This window comes from Fusarium sambucinum, chromosome III, assembly GCF_050947815.1.
Source record: "Fusarium sambucinum isolate potato_lamoka chromosome III, whole genome shotgun sequence".
Lineage (NCBI taxonomy): Eukaryota > Fungi > Ascomycota > Sordariomycetes > Hypocreales > Nectriaceae > Fusarium > Fusarium sambucinum.
In genome coordinates, this window is record NC_139292.1 from 6,466,654 (window position 1) to 6,483,863 (window position 17,210).

The following is a 17,210-nucleotide window of genomic DNA, read 5'->3' on the forward strand; positions in this document are numbered from 1 at the left end:
GTTTCGAGTCCGTCTGTTAGTTTAGTGGAAGAGTGTTTGTCCACCACGAGCCAAGATGTGCTCTGCACCCTTCAAGATGCAGAGAAGGCCTAGGATACGGTTAGGGATAAGGTGATGGAATCTATTGTTGCTCGCGACGTACCAGATAAATGCGAGGATACAAATTAAGGATTGTACTGCAGGGACGATCCTCTCGCAGGTCCAAGAAAGTGGAGGGAATCCTGACTGATCGGAACAATAGCCTTGTAAGTTGTACTGTCCATAGAACAAGCTGTAGAATGTACTTACTAGGGAGACATGGCCATGTCCTCCAAAATCGATTTTGCAAAGTGATACAACTCTGCATCCAATGACTTCGACGAAGTCTTCCAAATACTCAATCATCCTCAAGTCGCAAGGAAAACTATCTGGAAGCACCGCGCGGTGCAGGACTCTGGTATGACAGAGTCTTGCGAAACCCCCGGCCAACGATATCAGCTTCTGTCAGCGGTCAAAATGGTGGTGGTTGACGAGAATTCGACGAGAATTAGAATCGAGGACCAATGTGAAGCATCCTTGCGGTAGGAATACGATGTCGGGTTCTTTCTTGGGGCCCATAGAGCCAGACATTGTGAACGACGCAACCCTCTTGATAGTCTATGGTTTTGACCCAGCGTTGCGCGATGACAAGCAAGATACAGTAGACGATAACGGCCTCGAAACCTCCCAGATGCATGGTGATTTCACGACCCTCCTCAACGAGGAGTAGTATTCTGATAGACATGGCGACAGTTGGATAGCGGATATTGATTTCGAGGTCGAACGTTGTGATAGGGACTGGAGTAAATAACATAGATTGTTCCGGTAGAGACTGTAGGATAAAATGAGTGTAGACTGAGAACAAATGATGGTGTTAGAATGCACTGTTCAGTGTTCAGAATGCGAACAAGATGGGAGAACTAACTCGAACAGATATTCTGATGAGAACAGTAGAGACAGAAATATGTTCGAAACGAGCGTAACAAAGAAATCAAAACGATACAGTATTTTGGTGTTGGTTTAAAAAGGTGAGAGGGAAGAAAACAGAAAAGCAGAGAATGTTGCTGGAGCCTTGGTAGCTGTCAACGCGCGCAGAAGCACCAGAACTGCCCCTCTGAAATGAAAACATCTAAAACGACTGCACGATGTTCGACGCTCTACAGGACGAAATACTCGAGAATGTACTAAATTTAATATGTATTATTATGTGCATCATAATTATAAAGAGTATGTTTGTATTCTACAACGCATGGGCTATGAACCATCTCGGACGGTGCCACCTTCGAATTACGATGCGAACGAAAAACGACGAACAATAATAAACACGACCGAAACGAAAGAAACAAAATATTCGAAACTTGTCATTAGTGTCTAGTAGCAATAATATCAAGGAGTGACATGCGAAGCCATGGCGGAGCTGGGGGCAACAACTGCCAGGAATTGCGAGGCGTGTCGAGTGGAAACACCAAGATTTGCTATCGTGACGAATTCTGGCCAGTCAAATACTACGATTGTCGCTTGTATCGGGATTCTGGACTGTGCTATGAACGCTAGGGGGGAAAAGAATACCAAACATCCGTACCCACACTGGATGGGATGCTACAAGATCATCACAAGATACGTGACTTGACTACAATAGGATAAAAACTAAAATAAAATCAACATAATATGAGGAAAGAATACATGCTTTAGCACACGTTGAAAAAGACCACATTGCTCCATCGCAATGTCAACAAGCGTAACACCCCACTAGATCCAGCCCACCAAGACGGGTCGACACCCACAGATCACAAGTATCACAGAGCAGTTTCTTCTTCAAGTCCCGGCACAAGGCCAAGATCTCAATGAAAAAAAGGGGGTTTGAAATCAAAAATTGGGTAGCCGCCTGCCTGGCGAGAAGGCAGGTAACACAGAAGTCCATAAAAGGGGACAACATGCGTCGCAGTCCTTTGGACTTTTTGATCTCCAAAGGACCACCGGTGAAATCAGTCCATGAATGAGGAAAGAAAAAGAAAAAAGCCGGTGGTGGGAGAGAGCAAGAGTATTATATAGACGGACTGGCCAGGGCGGTGAACCTCTGGCTGATCTGCCGCTCTGAGCTCCTCCGCGCTCCTCCTAGCTGCCGGTCGATCCTCCACCCCTGTCAAGCGAGGGGTGCAGAGAGATTCTGCAAGTCATGGATCGATCTACGGGGAGTGACAGCTGTCAGACCAGGGGAGTTGGTGGGTATCTTTGGTGGAGTGTGGGGGTGGATGGACGTTATACCAACGACCGCTCCGGACACTCAGCTGTGATCTTGCGAACCAGAACACTAGGAAAAATCGATCACCATTTTTAGAATGATGAGTCGATTTTTAGCTTCCGAAGCATATCTGGAATGTCATTTTTAATTGTTGTGGTGGCTGCCCTGAGATTTTCAACGGGGGCAGCTTGAGCCGCATCTGCGTCCACCAGGTATTTTGATACAACGAATGCCTCAATAGTGCCAAGTACAACACCAAGTAAACTGCATCGTGGGTAGACACTTGGAACAACACAAGAGAGTGCAAATAGTGATGCATGTTGAAAAACTAATGAGTGTTTGGGGTGTCCATGTATAATGGACAGAGCATCTATGATTTAATGTTGTATTAACTATAGTTTCAATTCTACAATAAACGAACTCTATGAACGTTTGAATCATGTCAATAATGCTACAACATCAATTACTTCTTGGTTGGGAATTGTGGTTGTCGAGCAATATCATTGTGGCTCGATTCAGGGGAACGGATCAGTCTGGCCGTCAAGCAAGGCAACACCACCACCACATCACAACCGTGAATCAGATATCCATGCATCCAATCTCCAACAAACACTCGCATCTAGAATCTTCGATGCAGATCCCATTGGTTCGGTCTCTCGCCCTCCTCGCCCTCCGCGTCCATGGCAACGCGTCAGGGTTTCTGTCAGCTAGCCCTCCTTGTTACTCGGCCATTGCACACACAATCACTGCAAAACTGCCCCCACTTTTTGCCTACTATATCCTCTCTCCTCCTCCAAATCTCTGTCTCTCTCTTCTTCTTCCTTCTTCATACCTCAACACCTACAAACCATCCACTCCCCCTACCCTACCACTCCTCCTCCTCCTCCTCATCAACATCATTATTATCAAATATCTTTATTCATCATCATTATCACCACCGGGATCTAGCCCATCCCGGTGATAGACTTCTTTATCACTTGAAGATCTACGAGTTCGTTGCTCGTTACATCAATTTCGTATTGTCGCGTTTCGTTCATGCTTATAATGTTAGTTTCTTTTTGTTTCTTTATTCTAACCGCACTTCCTGTGCAGTAGTCTGAGCTCTCCTGACAACGTTGCACAGATGGGCCACTGGTCCTTTGCCTTCTTGGTTTCGGACATGCTCCGAAACATCCCGAACAAGGTTGGCCAGCCGCTCCTGAAGCGTATTGTTGATGCTTCCTCTTACGGGAAGTACGATTTTATGTACCTGAGAATCGACTTTGCCAATAACTGCAAGTAAGTATATTCGCCGATCACTTATAAGGTCTTGACTAACTATTAGATAGTATTGGCTATGCCTTTATCAATTTCGTCAAAGCAGAGTACATCATTGATGTAAGTTCTCACTATACTAAGTCTATTGTAAGATGCTAACGGCTAATTAGTTCGTTCAACCACTCGGCCACGTGCGTTTCGTTCAAGCTTATAATGTTAGTTTCTTTTCATCTTGTTTTTCCTTCATCACCTTCTGACTTATCCCCTATAGAGGGATATTTCCCACAGACTGGAGCTCTGCGATACTCCTACTCCAGAGCCGGAGGATGAGTACATCACAAGGCATGTCCTTCTTTGGTGCACGTCACGTTGAGACCGACGGGTCTCACGTGTACGTTTGCTTCGAGGACCTCCGCGGCATCATCGACGTTCATGATGTGTTCGAGCAAGCTTACACGGTTAGTTCTTTTCCATCTTTTCTTTCCATCACCGCTTCCTGACTAACCTTTATATAGAGGGGCATTTCTCGCCGACTTGAGCTCTGTGACACTCCCACTCCCGACATTGAGGAGGTACAGGCGTTTATGGAGGTAATTATTGACACCTATACTACATCTCGAGTCCATTCTAACATATAATCAGGATCTCCAATCCGGAGGAATGATCTTTGGTGCATCACGTTGAGACCGACGGGTCTCACGTGTACCTTTGCAAGGTAAGTTCCTTTCCATCTCCTCTTGTGAATGCACTTCCAGCACCATGACTTGAACATTTCTCTGACCACATTTTGAACAGATAGGATTCTCACGAGAAGACTCCGGACATCGGGTCGGTTACCTTCAACAGGTTCCTTCTCATGTCATCAGCGGGTCGGTGGGAGGAGAGGCGTAGGCATTCCGCACTTTGCTACCATCCCAACATTGACAAGATGACCTTGAGAATGTTGGGATGGTAGCAAAGTGCGGAATGCCTACGCCTCTCTTTTGGATTTCAACATCCCGTACGATGGACGGCCCTTTCGACGTCTATCGTATTGACACCGGTCCCGCCGATGAGCGTCCACACGATACAAGCGACCAATGGACTCCTCAGTACGTAAGTTATCCTTCATGAAACTTCCCATTAAAATACTAACTGTTCATCCAGGCAAAGGGGGACTTGGATCCTCGAACTGTGGATGGAATGAACGCAGTTCCCGAGGACCCATGTGGGCAACATGAATGGCCTACTTGGCGAGGGACCGTTCAAGTTCTCTCCCATTGTGGACCCCTGGTCCCGGGCGTGGAAGGGCCCGTTTCGTTCAAGTTTATAATTGCTGGGCTGGCCGTCTTGTTATGAATCTCTGGTTCATGGTAAGATGGGCATTCCTGCGATTATAAGCTTGAACGAATACGCGCCCTTTCACGACCGGTTCCGGAGTCCACGGGAGGTGGAGGTGGAAAGGTTTAGGATGGACTGGAAGTTGAAGACTGGACATTACCTATTCATATATACTTAGAAACCAATCAAACACTTGACACCAAAACATGATGCTTCTCAGTGACTAAGTATCAGAAACGATGACCTGTGATCTTTAGACCACAAACAATAAATGGCCTAAGATTATGGCCCAAGTATCATAAACTGGCCTACTAATTTCGTCTCTTATGATTCACAGTAGCTATGACCAGATCTCTCAAGTCCTGCTATCATAGTTCAACGATGATCAAGTCATCTCCCGCAAGGATAAGATCGCCCGCTTTCACCATCACCGCCAAACATTTCCCACCGATGGGGCTACAAATTTCCACTTCCATCTTGCTGGACTCAACACACAACTTCAAACAGGTCAGTAATAAGCAATCTTCATATCCGATGTTTTGAAAAGAGACTCACAATGATTTCTCCCTTCTCAACAGTCTGGCCTTCCTTCACCGTCACGTTGTAACAACGCCCGGGCATCGTCGCCTTGACTCGCTCACCTGAGACATCCGAAAGGCCGAGATTCTGGCTGTTTGGAGTAGAATCGACTTGGTAAGGCAGAAGTAGCTCTTCCAAGAACGATGCGCTAGAAATGGCCTTTTCTTGCCGAGATGCGATGACCGAAATGTCCTCTCTGTTCTCCTCAAGCCACGCCTCGTACTCTAGCAAGTCAAAAGCACCGTCCATAATTTGAACAAGATCGGACCCCGGTGTGTGCTTGAGAACATCTTCGCTAACAGGATAAAAGGAAATACGATCAAAGTGGCGGAAGAACCAAGCATTGTTGCCTTTAGCATCTACAAGACTGGAGTCCCAGATCTCGACTGTGCGTCCGACGAGCTGGTAACCACCAGGCGAATCTGTGGCATAGATACACATGTACTGCCCACCGACGCCAACAGCGCCACGAGGCGTGAAAGAGCGCGATGGATTGTACTTTGTTCCAAACAAACGGTGGCGCGGGTCCAGAGGAATTGCGCACGGGGAACCCATGAACACGTCTCCGAGGCCGAGAACAATGAATTCTGCATCAGTCAGGACCTTTTTCAAGTCTTTGATACCATTCAATCTCTCTAGGAAGTCTATGTTGCTCGGAAGCCAGGGAGCATCACTTCGGATCGTCGCTGTGTATCGTTCGATGGCTGCGTGGTTGACACTATCGTCGAAAACGATAGGGAAGCGTATTTGCCTCGAAGAGATCTTGGATGAGACTGTGTACGAGCACATACGCTCCCGAAGACGCGACAGTATGAGGGACGGAGAAAGGCCTTGGCCATAGATGACGTGGAGACTGAACATTCCTGGGGTAAGTTCTACAACCCCGGCGATGGACTCTTTCCGATGACTCTCGCAGAAAGCAAAGATTGCAAAGTTGTGGCGAAGATTGAATATCGAACCATTCCCAAATTCCAACAGGAAAGCATGGTCTCCAGCTTGGCGTGCGGATATTACTTCACCATCGTGCTCAATGACACCGACGACAGACGGGATGGTTTCTAATATCTGTGCCACTGAGTTTCCATCAGGAAGCGCTCCTTCGAAGACCGGAAGAGGGGACAGAGTCTCAATGGCTTGGTCAAGTTGCTTCTTCAACTCAATAGCAAATCCAACTTCGATAGGAACGAAACGAATTGTATCGCCCGGTCGAACCTGCCCTATCTTCCACAAGTCTGTGGAGCACACGACACAAAATACCACGAAGCCGCCGAGACTAGGACCATCACAGCCCAAAACAACAGCTTCGTCTCCTGTGAAGCTGACACTACCGATGGAGTAAGGGGCATCGTGTATATTTGAAGGGTGCAAGCCAGCCTTTCCGCCAGTCTTGCGTGACCATTCAGGCTGGGGACCAGTGAGACGAACACCAAGACGGTTGCTGTTGTGGTGGACTTTCCAGTCGCTCAAGTACAGAGACTTGGTACTCTCTGGTGAGAAGCAGTCGGGAGAACCATGAGGACCGGGGATAACTCTTACAACCCAAGATCCTTTTGTGGCCCACGAGCCCGTTGCGCCGGGCTGCTTTGCTTCCCTCTCATATACCCCCCGAGGGTGTTTCTGTGGGTCGCATGCCCAGGGAGGGTCAGACAAAACTGAAATGGGGATTGGGGACGTGGAATGCCGATGTTCGTTAACACCAATTGAAAGAATGTCACGCTGCTGAAGTTTGCGGCCCTCAAACCCCCCCAGTTTACCCAATTCAAAAGTTGATCGACTGCCCATCACGACTGGAACATCGATTCCTCCCCGAATCGCAAGATAGACACGATGGCCCTTCTCGACCGTTCCTATACTCAGAATCTGATATGCATCGATGCACAGGGCTTGGTTCTGAGGAACGGGTTCGCCGTCGACTGTAACAGGAGAAGCACCACCAGAAACTGTAACGACAGTATCGCAATGGAACTTGAGAGTCGGTCCTTTGATAGTGCATTCAAGACCGGCAGCGCTGGGAGGATTACCCACTACTCGATTTGCTAGTCGAAACGAGACAGAATCCATTGGGCCGCTAGGAGGAACACCAATATTCCAATACCCGGTGCGACCAGGATAGTCCTGAATTGTGGTCAAGGCACCCGGCTCGAGGACTTCGAGAGAGGAGGATCTGTACCAGAAAGTATCTAGAGACTTGGTGGTGTACTGGCCGGATCTGAACATTGAAGATGACACGACTTGACACAGATACTCAAGGTTGGTTTGGACACCTTCTACACGAGTAGCTGCGAGACCTTTGAGCATGTTATCGGTAGCTTCGTCACGGTCCGAACCGAACGAGATAAGCTTCGCTATCAATGGATCAAAGGAAGTGGTGATCCCAGTGCCGACTTGGACCCAAGTATCGACCCGAAGGCCAGGGGGAAACTCGAGCGCTGTGATACAACCGGAGCAAGGGCGGAAGTTTTGAAGAGGGCTCTCGGCGTATACACGGACCTCGATAGACGCTCCTGTGGTCTGAGAGCTTGTTTCGAACAGCTGAGTTGCATTCCTCTTTGCAATGTTGATCATGCATTCAACTACATCTAAGCCAGTTACTAATTCGGTCACAGGATGTTCGACCTGCAATCGAGTGTTGACTTCCAGAAAATAATACTGGTTCGTTCCAAGGTCATACATGAACTCGACTGTACCAACGTTTCGATACCTGACTGAAGACGCAAGACGAATGGCAGATTCCCTCATCTCCAATAAGACATTGTTCTGGATGAAACTCACAGAGCTCTCCTCGATAACCTTCTGGTGTCGGCGTTGTAGCGAGCAATCCCGTTCCCCTGCTGAGATTACACGACCAGTGCCGTCCCCAATAATTTGGACTTCAACATGCCGCGCTCGCGCGATATATCGTTCAAGAAACACTCCCCCGTGACCGAAGTTTGCAACAGCTTGCCGTTGGGCGCTCTCAAATGTTGCTGATAGACTTTCGACGTCTTCACAGTAACTCAGACCGATACCACCACCTCCAGCGGTACTCTTCAGCATGAGTGGAAACCCAATCTTGTTACTTTCCAGAATGGCTTCGGGGAGGGAGCTGAGCAATCTCTCGCAACCGGGAATGACAGGAACACCAGCCTTGGTTGCGATTGAGCGAGCGAGATGCTTGAGCCCAAGGTCAGCCATCTGTTGTGGGGTTGGACCAATCCAGATCATGCCTCTATCTTCAACAGCGGCAGCAAACTCTGCATTTTCAGAGAGGAAGCCATAGCCCGGGATAATGGCATCGACAGACGACTGTACAGCCAGTTCCAGTATTTGTTTTATATTTAGGTACGTGTCAGAGACCGAAGACCCATGAAGCTTAAGAGCAAGATGAGCTTTGCTAACGTGGGCAGCATCCGCATCCGAATCAGAGTAGATGGCAACAGCCCGAAGACCCATACTGTGTATCGTCTTGATAATTCGGACCGCAATCTCACCACGATTGGCGACGAGGATTGTCGAGATAGAACGATTTGTGTTGGCATCCGATAACGAAAACGACTTTATCTGCGTCTCCAATGATACATGACTTGCGCTCCAGTTGTCATGTTTGGTAATATCGATAGCGCTGTCAACGCCACAAGGGTCCAAAATGAAACCCCGAACCCAAAATCCATCGCTGAGCTCGATCGAGCCGAACGCAAGAGGATAGGGAATCCTCAGAATGAAGTCAACGAGGGAAGATTTGGGGAGATGCCAGACTTCAATCTCTATCTCTGCACCATCGTTGGCGGCCACTTGTTTCAACCCAAGCTCCTTCACGCCTTGCGGCGTACTCAATTCGTAAAGACGATATGAAGAGGAAGTTCTCTCCCTCTTCCAAAACTTTCCACCACACGATACAAGATCTTTGTTGAGCGGAGAGCCAGAGAGCCGAGAACCAAAGGTGGCCAGAGGAATGAGGTCTAGGCAAGCTGAAGGTACCAGGGTCTGAGGTTCCTGGGCTGTAACACCAGTTGCGCCCAAGTATCTTTTCTCTTCACCTAACCACACCCTAGCCCAAGAAAAAAGGCAATGCTCCTTCCAACGATTCGAAATGAGAGTCACACCAAACGGAAGCTCGTCCGATCGAAACCCAGCAGGGATGGCGAGTGCAGACCAGTCGAGGAAGTTGACAAAGTTGGTATATGTACCCAGAATGGAGTTCTCTTCCACTGGGCTCTTATGGACTTTGTCCAGAGTGGGAAATATTGGGGAAGTTGGCACAAGCAGACCGTCGAAATCGGCGAGTGCGCGTTCAACTTTATGTGTAAGTTCTTTACGGAGGTATTCACCTCGGAAAACATCCGCCGCGGAAAGGGATTTAGCTCTGACAATGATGTTTCGCACAACAGGGTCCATGTCTTCTGGAGAGCACGCCTCTATAAAGTCGCGAATGGCTTCGTATCTCTCGGCAACCCACGGGCCGTCATACAGCAACCGTGCAAGTTGGAACAGGAACTCGAAGTCCATCGGGACAAGGGACCAGCCTAGAGCTTCTGCTTTTGCCAGAGACTTTTCGTATGCTGTATGTTGATCATCATGATTGAACCAGTTCGGAGAATCACAAATCGCCAACTGTGGTTTTAGTAAATTAGCCGAGCCTCCAAATCCATGAAATGAGGTACTACTCGGGTTAGGGCGGGATCTCGAGTATACATCGCTGGTATCATGCCCTTCGGCAATGGATAGTATGGTTTCCCCATCAGCGACATTGAGACTGAAGATGGAGATACAATCAAGAGTCCTGCAAGCAGGAAGAACCCCGTGGGTACTTATCGCACCCCGAGTTGGTTTCAAGCCCACGATGTTGTTTAATCCAGCTGGGACTCGACCGGAACCAGCTGTGTCGGTGCCAAGTGAAAAGGGTACAATACCACGGGCAACAACGACGGCACTGCCAGAACTAGAACCACCACTGACCCGGGTAGGATCGAACGAGTTTGGAACAGTACCATAAGGTGACCGGGTTCCGACAAGTCCAGTAGCGAACTGGTCAAGATTCGTTTTTCCAATCAGGATTGCGCCAGCTGCTTTGAGTTTGGCGACAACCGTTGCATCTGAGACGGCTGGGGTAGAACGAAATGTTGGACATGCTGCCGTTGTAACGAAACCTTCAGCGTCAATGTTGTCTTTTACGGCAAACGGAACGCCGTATAAGGGAAGTGACGTGGGCTGTGGACCAAGTATTTCGAGGTTCGCCCACTGCAATTTGATTTGCTCTGAGGTTGCTAACGAGATCCAGGCATGAGTAGTAGAGTTCGCTTCTCCCTCAGATTTGACGATATACAAAAGCCGTTCGAGGCCACCTGCCGTGACCTGGGCAGCCTTCCACTGAGGTATTGTCAGAGGAGCTGGCGGATCAGTCCCTCTAGCAGTATGTTCGAAATTTGCAGCCATGGTAAATTAAGGCAGGACGGGGAATAAGTTTGATATCACTGTGAAGCTTGTCTAGCTGTATTGACGTCTGACGGAAACGTACAGAATGGTATGCCGCCAAAGGCAATGTCTCAGTCGATACAAGGTTATACGGTGCTTGGCAGACCGAATTAGATATAACTGAATGTAATGTCCAATACGTCTCAATTTGATTTGAAGTCCGGCGATATATGCACTTGCTTGGTTGGGCGAATCAAGAAGCGAAATGGGTTCATATTGTGTAGGTAGGTAAGATTGATAAGTATTGGAACAAACCCTCGTGAACCAGGCTATGGAAGACAAATATGTCTGGACAGTGAAGGCAAGTCCTGGTCGTCTGAATCACGTATGGAGGAAGGAGACGATGAATAAGTCATGAGGAACGAGAGTCCATGAGTGAAAAGTCCCGCTAGCTATCGCCGGGTCTAAACCGTTTATAAGTCGGTCTTTTCTACTACGTTGTGTTTGGCTATTATGCGCGGGAATAAACGCCTCGTAAGCCAATTCTTCATTTACCGAACTTGATACATTCCATGAGATAATTAGAGATGTCTTTTGATAATCCACGATAAGAAGGATTCCAATCGACCTATCATGTAAGAGGCATATAACTGGGCATCAGAGGACCTTGTGCTCTAGAATGGACGGATCGAATTGTCAAAGTTCCAGAAGTCACCAGTTACTTCAATGTAAAAGAAAACGATATTTCTGCCATATTTTGGACTCTTGTCTGAGTAATTGGTTGGCACAGTGGCTGTCTTGATGTTACTGATGTAGATACTGGCACCAGAACTGTTGATATGGCTGTATCCGGTACTCTCTTGCTTGACCGGCCACTTGGTGAATAATACTGGTATTATGACTTATTATAAGACCAGAGAGCATAGCAGAGGATGAATTGTTTTACATTCTCCTGGTAGAAAGAAGAGTAAGAACCCCACGGTTATTTATCCCCGATATGGATCCTTATCGCCCTGGCATCTTAGCGTCAATGGGACTGGTGATAACGAATACCCTCCGATGGCGGCCATGCAACACGCTCCCTCTTCTCTGCGCCCGCTTCTTCAATAGCAGAACTTCTTTCGTTTCACCAAAAAGTTCAAGATCAAGTTGGCCCACAGTCGATAATGGACCCCATGTCCCTTATCGTGGTGCAGATGCAGATGCAGACCCAGATCTAAAGCAAAGCTGACCCGACTCAGACTCCGACAGTGTGGGGTCATGTTTTCCCAGCTACCTCAGCTTCAATCTCCTCAAACCGACGCCGGCTCATCTGACCTAGTCTGGGCCGGCTCCGGAAGTGGCCAGTCTTTCATGACGATCGGTCCGGACGATAGAGGCGATGGTAACGGTAGCGGCGCCGGCTCATCGGCCCCTTCTGTCTCCAACGTCCGCGCAAGGCCCTGTGACACATGCCGTGTTAGGAAGACGCGCTGTGTAAAAGAAGAGGGCCATTCAAGATGTGTTCTATGTACCTTTCACAACCAACCCTGTACATTCTTGCGTGGTCCAACGCCTCGCCAAAGAAGACAGAATCGAGAAAGAGATCGAGAAAAGCAAAATGAGTCTCGTGATGGCGTGGATGAAAACAACTCTACAACCTCACCTCCATTCGCAGGAGGAGAGACGGGAGTTTCTCCTTCAAGTCGACATGGTGACGCTTATACTCCAGCCAGCGCGGAAAGCAATCCGCAGATGCAGCAAGTGATGGGCTTTGAGAATAACATTGCTGAATCAACTCGACCCGGTATTCTTAGCAATACTCTTGGTTTAGACTTGAAGACTCATGCTGAGTATATCGGGCCTACCGACTATCGTGATCCAGTCCTGCTCGGCTTACACCCTCCGAATCTTTCGAACCAGGAACCTTCGCCTTTTCCCACAACTTCCACTTTTGCTCGACACTTGGACTATCAGACTGTTTTCCTCGTCCATCCCGATGAGTCTACCGCGTCCGAAAAGATGCGCATCGCAGACCTCGATGCTATTGAAGCGACAGTTCATCCACTCGGTCGCACGCTAGTCGACCTCTATTTCCGAATAGTTCACCCCAGTTTTCCCATATTACACAAAGATGTCTTTATAAGCAAGCATCGTTTATCACATCGACATTTTGCGCCTTCTCTGCTGGCTGCTGTCTATCTGATAGCTCTTGACTGGCAGATTTATGATAGTTCACTCGCCGGTCGTGAGGTCGAGTCAATACCAGACCCAACAGCTCTCGAGGCATTGGCTGAGCGTACTATTGCCCAGGATATGCGAAGACCCAAACTCAGCACACTCGAGGCTGGTTTACTCTTGCTACAACGGAACCGGCGTGTTGTTGACTCTAGGTCTCATACGCATCCTACGTCTAATCGGATATTCACAGCCCAAATTATTGCCATGGCTCAGGATTTGGGCATCCATATCGACTGCAGTAACTGGTCGATCCCGGCATGGGAAGTCGGCCTTCGAAGACGACTGGCTTGGGCTTTATATATGCAAGATCGCTGGGGCGCCTGCGTTCACGGACGACCATTCCTTATTCATGATAGCGATTGGGACGTTCGGCCATGTACGGCGCCAGACTACCCCGAGCTTGATCAATTCGACCTGGAAACCAATCCCGAGCATAACTCGCCAGTTGTGATTGGGTGGGAGTTATTTACACGCCATATAGAGTTGAGTCAAATCTTGAGCGATGTGATTAACACATTCTACGGAGCTAAGGCTACTCGTGCCGGTGGAACCCTGGACCAAATGGGAGTTGTTGCTGCTGTTGAACTTGCGAAGCCTTTGGTGTTTCGTCTCAGGGAATGGCATGCCAATCTCCCTGTCCGACTTCAATTGCAGAGTACTCAGCTCAGAGAGCTATGTGCCAATGGGGCTCTTCATCTGGCCCATGCAGCCATTGAGGTTTCTCTACATCGAGCTCTAGTACGGATTACGACACCAGACACACCTACGTCTTTGTATGAACTTTTACGATCAACCGCCCGAGTCAAACTACAATCGGCCATTGAGTTACTGGGATCTCTACGTCCCGAGCATACTGCTGCTTTCTGGGGTAGTGCTGCAGCATACCAAGCAGCTCAGATTGGTTCATTGGCAGGATTACTATGGGCGACCACGGACTCATTCGAGGAGATGGCATGGTGTGCTTCTCGAGTTGAGGAACTCAGATGGGCGTTGAGAGTTCGTGGTGCAGCGACTCCATTCGCTAGAGAGGCTTTACGGCTTTTGGAGCGTGACATTGGTGGTCTTGGTATGGTGAAGTCGACAACAGAAGGTACTACATAAAAGCTTCACGAGAGACATTGACGTCAAACCAAACGCTAGTCTAGTTCTAACCGGGACAAATGACGACCCGAGTGCGGATTGTCCAGACGACGCGAAAACTGCACGAAATATATCGATGATGAGTTAACGTCGGGTTGAGGTTGGTCTATGACATCACCTGTGCGACAATTCACGCGACGCGTCCACCACGTCTCAGGCACATTCCTATACTTGTGCAGCTTCTTTTTTCACTTTTGATGTCTGTAAACTTTCCAATCAAATTTCTTACACTGTCATCAACTGCACAACATGACTGACTCTAAGCCCGACAACGTTGGTGAAACCGACGGCGACCAACAAACAGGCGCGAAGCATCAAATCGAGCATGAAGCCCCCGATGCAAAGCGCCCTAAGACGGATGATGGTCAAACCACTCTTGATGATATGGTGATCAGGTTGGACAAAGACGAGAAGAAGGCCGAGTCCAAGGATGAATCCGAGTCCAAGGATGAGTCCGAGTCCAAGGAAGAACCAAAGGAAGAACCTAAAGAAGAGACAAATGATGCTGAAAAGCAAGAGGACGATACTTCCAAGTCCACCAACAAGCAAGACTCGACTGGCGAAGATGCCGTGCAACCTTCCGAGGAACCAGATGTTCCCTCCAGCATTCTAGAGAAGGGCATCATTTACTTCTTCATCCGCGGCCGCGTAAACCTCGAAGACCCTGAGAGCGTCGACGACATCGCCCGGTCCTTCATCATGCTACGTCCCATTGCCAAAGATGCTCGTCTCGGCGATGGTGCCATTGCCGACGCTGGTAACACCCGAATTCTCGCTCTTCCCAAGAAGACCCTTCCCGAGAGCGGAAGAGAAAAATACATGGTGTTTGTCGAGAAGTCCGGTACCTCATTTGACGAGATCAAGAATGAGTTCCTAGCTGCGGACGAGTATGACACCAAGAGTGCCGGCACACGTCGCACACCACCTGCTAAGCCTGTCGGCGAGGGTGTTTACGCCATCACATCAACAGGCCGGGAGAGCCATTTGGCCTACTTGACTACCCTGCCTGAGAAGCTGGGTGAGGTCCAAAAGGAACTAGGTCTCAAGGAGAAGGGAAGCTTCATTGTCAGCACCAAGAACCCGCAATTTCCGGGACCCCAGAACGCCCAATTGCCCGAGGGACCTGGTTTCCCCAAGGAGTAAGTACAACCCCGTTCTCTCCAGATGATCCATTCTGACATGACCAGAATTATTGACGAGTTCCGGTCTCTTCGTTGGCTACCCTCCAAGCCAGCCCACTTCGACTATGTCAACGCCCAGATCCTTCTCATTGGAGAGTCAGAGGGTATTGAAAAAGCTGTTGAACCCCAGAAGAAGGATCAAAAGGATGGAAAGGAGGAGCCCGAGACGGTTCTTGAGCACCTCGAGGATGATGACGTGAAGCGCATGAAGCACCTTGCTGATGATCAGTCAGCTGCTATCTATGCCGACTTACATGTCCACGCAAAGGATTACCCTAAGTTACAGACGACTTTCTAAGGAGTTATGATTTGAGATGGGAAAAGTGGCGAAATGGGTTCTTTGATCAACGTAATGGTTCGATCACATAAAATAGACGAGGGTCTGACCTGTCTCAAGGTCATTAGACAATTTAATTATTTATGATGCCCTCAGAGTATTAGAAAAATTGACCACTGGAAGCATAAGAGATGAAATTAGTAGGTCACTTTATGCTCTCTAGACTACTTATTCTATACCCTAACTTAGGAGGCCAACTTTACTGCTACTGACTAGGATGCGCCCTTGTAGAACTGGTTACTTTGACTGTTGACGATCTTGAATGATTTCCATACTAGAAGGGTCGACGGGTAACCGGATGGCATCTTGAGTTGCTGATAGACATGCCACCAAGTTTGTTAGTGTAGCCTAACAGTTCTTGGCGCGCGTTAATCTCGCTTCACCATTCAGAGCTTTGAGCAATATCTCAACTCAACATACAACTTCTAGTACAACCTTTTTAACAACAGGATGGATATTCCTGTCGCTGCTAATATTCTCGGCACATTAGGCGCTGTAAGTCTCCATGTCTCCAACGGAAAGTAAAAATTACTAACATTAATAGGTGTGCTGGTCAATTCAAGTTGGTCACCTATATCAAGACTATACTCAAGGCAAACACAACTAACACGCTGTAGCTAATTCCTCAAATCATTGTTAATTATCGCCGCCATAATGCCACCGGCTTACAACCATCGATGATGATGCTCTGGGCGTGGGCGGGTGTACCATTAGGTGTCTACAACATCGTCAAAGAGTTCAACGTTGCGTTGCGGATTCAGCCTCAGATTCTGACACTTTTGAGTCTTGTTACGTGGATTCAGTGTTATTACTATGAAAGAGTCCGTGTTGTATCCGACAAAGTGCTAAGAAAGAATGTTAACGATGAATAGAAATGGAGTGTTTCGCGCTCTCTTCTCCTCGTCGTTCCTGTCGCAATCGTCATGGGCGGCATCCAAGCTTCTCTCATCATAGCCCTTCGTATCGCGAAATCCAAAGATTTGGAATGGCCCTTGATTCTTATGGCTTCACTTTCAGCAGCTCTTCTCGCAGCAGGCGTGCTGACACACTACTGGGATATCTGGACCCATCGAACCGTCCGCGGAATCTCTTTTCTCTTTGTCGCCATTGACGCGGCTGGTGATGTGTTCTCTCTGGCATCCGTCTTTTTCCAGCCTGAGATTGATATTCTGGGTATTGTCATCTATGCGACCGAGTTTGTACTCTGGTGTGGCGTCTTTGCGTGTGGTGGGTATTATAACCTGTTGCCGTGGGTTAGGACAAGGTTTGGGGGTGATGGCAAGGGTGTTGAGTGTGAAGGAGATACGAGGGAGGAGCGTGAAGGGAATGAAATCATGATGGGTGAAAATGTATCGTCAAGTTCGGTGTTTCGGACTGCGTCAAGAGACGAGGGTATAAGGGCGAGGAACACCAGGGGGTGTGATACTCTGGATGTTGAGTGATAGAATTTTGGCACATTGACTAGTCTAGTACTTCTATACTGGGCTCATCTATGTGTATGTATAGTAATACAACCAGTTTGATA

At 48.3% G+C, this 17,210-nt stretch overlaps 7 protein-coding genes across 7 annotated transcripts; 5 read left to right on the top strand and 2 right to left on the bottom strand.

Moving 5' to 3' along the window:
• Window positions 1-526: 526 nt before the first annotated feature.
• On the bottom strand, window positions 527-763 carry FSST1_012298 (uncharacterized protein; the record flags this gene model as incomplete). The annotated part of the gene is made up of 1 exon (XM_083235509.1): window positions 527-763. One exon carries the CDS (start codon window positions 761-763, stop codon window positions 527-529), a length of 237 nt encoding a protein of 78 aa, XP_083081994.1.
• A 2,620-nt stretch (window positions 764-3,383) lies between these two features.
• Window positions 3,384-4,408, top strand: FSST1_012299 (uncharacterized protein; the record flags this gene model as incomplete). Its single annotated transcript, XM_083235510.1, has 5 exons — window positions 3,384-3,538; window positions 3,789-3,975; window positions 4,033-4,107; window positions 4,160-4,187; window positions 4,317-4,408. 5 exons carry the CDS (start codon window positions 3,384-3,386, stop codon window positions 4,406-4,408), a joined length of 537 nt encoding a protein of 178 aa, XP_083081995.1.
• Window positions 4,409-4,522: 114 nt separating this feature from the next.
• On the top strand, window positions 4,523-4,855 carry FSST1_012300 (uncharacterized protein; the record flags this gene model as incomplete). The annotated part of the gene is made up of 2 exons (XM_083235511.1): window positions 4,523-4,612; window positions 4,664-4,855. The coding sequence occupies 2 exons, from the start codon at window positions 4,523-4,525 to the stop codon at window positions 4,853-4,855; spliced, it is 282 nt and encodes a 93-aa protein (XP_083081996.1).
• A 350-nt stretch (window positions 4,856-5,205) lies between these two features.
• Window positions 5,206-10,828, bottom strand: FSST1_012301 (bifunctional urea carboxylase/allophanate hydrolase; the record flags this gene model as incomplete). Its single annotated transcript, XM_083235512.1, has 2 exons — window positions 5,206-5,334; window positions 5,393-10,828. The coding sequence occupies 2 exons, from the start codon at window positions 10,826-10,828 to the stop codon at window positions 5,206-5,208; spliced, it is 5,565 nt and encodes a 1,854-aa protein (XP_083081997.1).
• Window positions 10,829-12,067: 1,239 nt separating this feature from the next.
• On the top strand, window positions 12,068-14,128 carry FSST1_012302 (transcription factor domain-containing protein; the record flags this gene model as incomplete). The annotated part of the gene is made up of 1 exon (XM_083235513.1): window positions 12,068-14,128. One exon carries the CDS (start codon window positions 12,068-12,070, stop codon window positions 14,126-14,128), a length of 2,061 nt encoding a protein of 686 aa, XP_083081998.1.
• Window positions 14,129-14,416: 288 nt separating this feature from the next.
• On the top strand, window positions 14,417-15,646 carry FSST1_012303 (uncharacterized protein; the record flags this gene model as incomplete). Its single annotated transcript, XM_083235514.1, has 2 exons — window positions 14,417-15,306; window positions 15,355-15,646. The coding sequence occupies 2 exons, from the start codon at window positions 14,417-14,419 to the stop codon at window positions 15,644-15,646; spliced, it is 1,182 nt and encodes a 393-aa protein (XP_083081999.1).
• A 489-nt stretch (window positions 15,647-16,135) lies between these two features.
• On the top strand, window positions 16,136-17,127 carry FSST1_012304 (PQ loop repeat-domain-containing protein; the record flags this gene model as incomplete). The annotated part of the gene is made up of 4 exons (XM_083235515.1): window positions 16,136-16,180; window positions 16,230-16,247; window positions 16,303-16,506; window positions 16,558-17,127. 4 exons carry the CDS (start codon window positions 16,136-16,138, stop codon window positions 17,125-17,127), a joined length of 837 nt encoding a protein of 278 aa, XP_083082000.1.
• Between the last annotated feature and the right edge of the window lie 83 nt (window positions 17,128-17,210).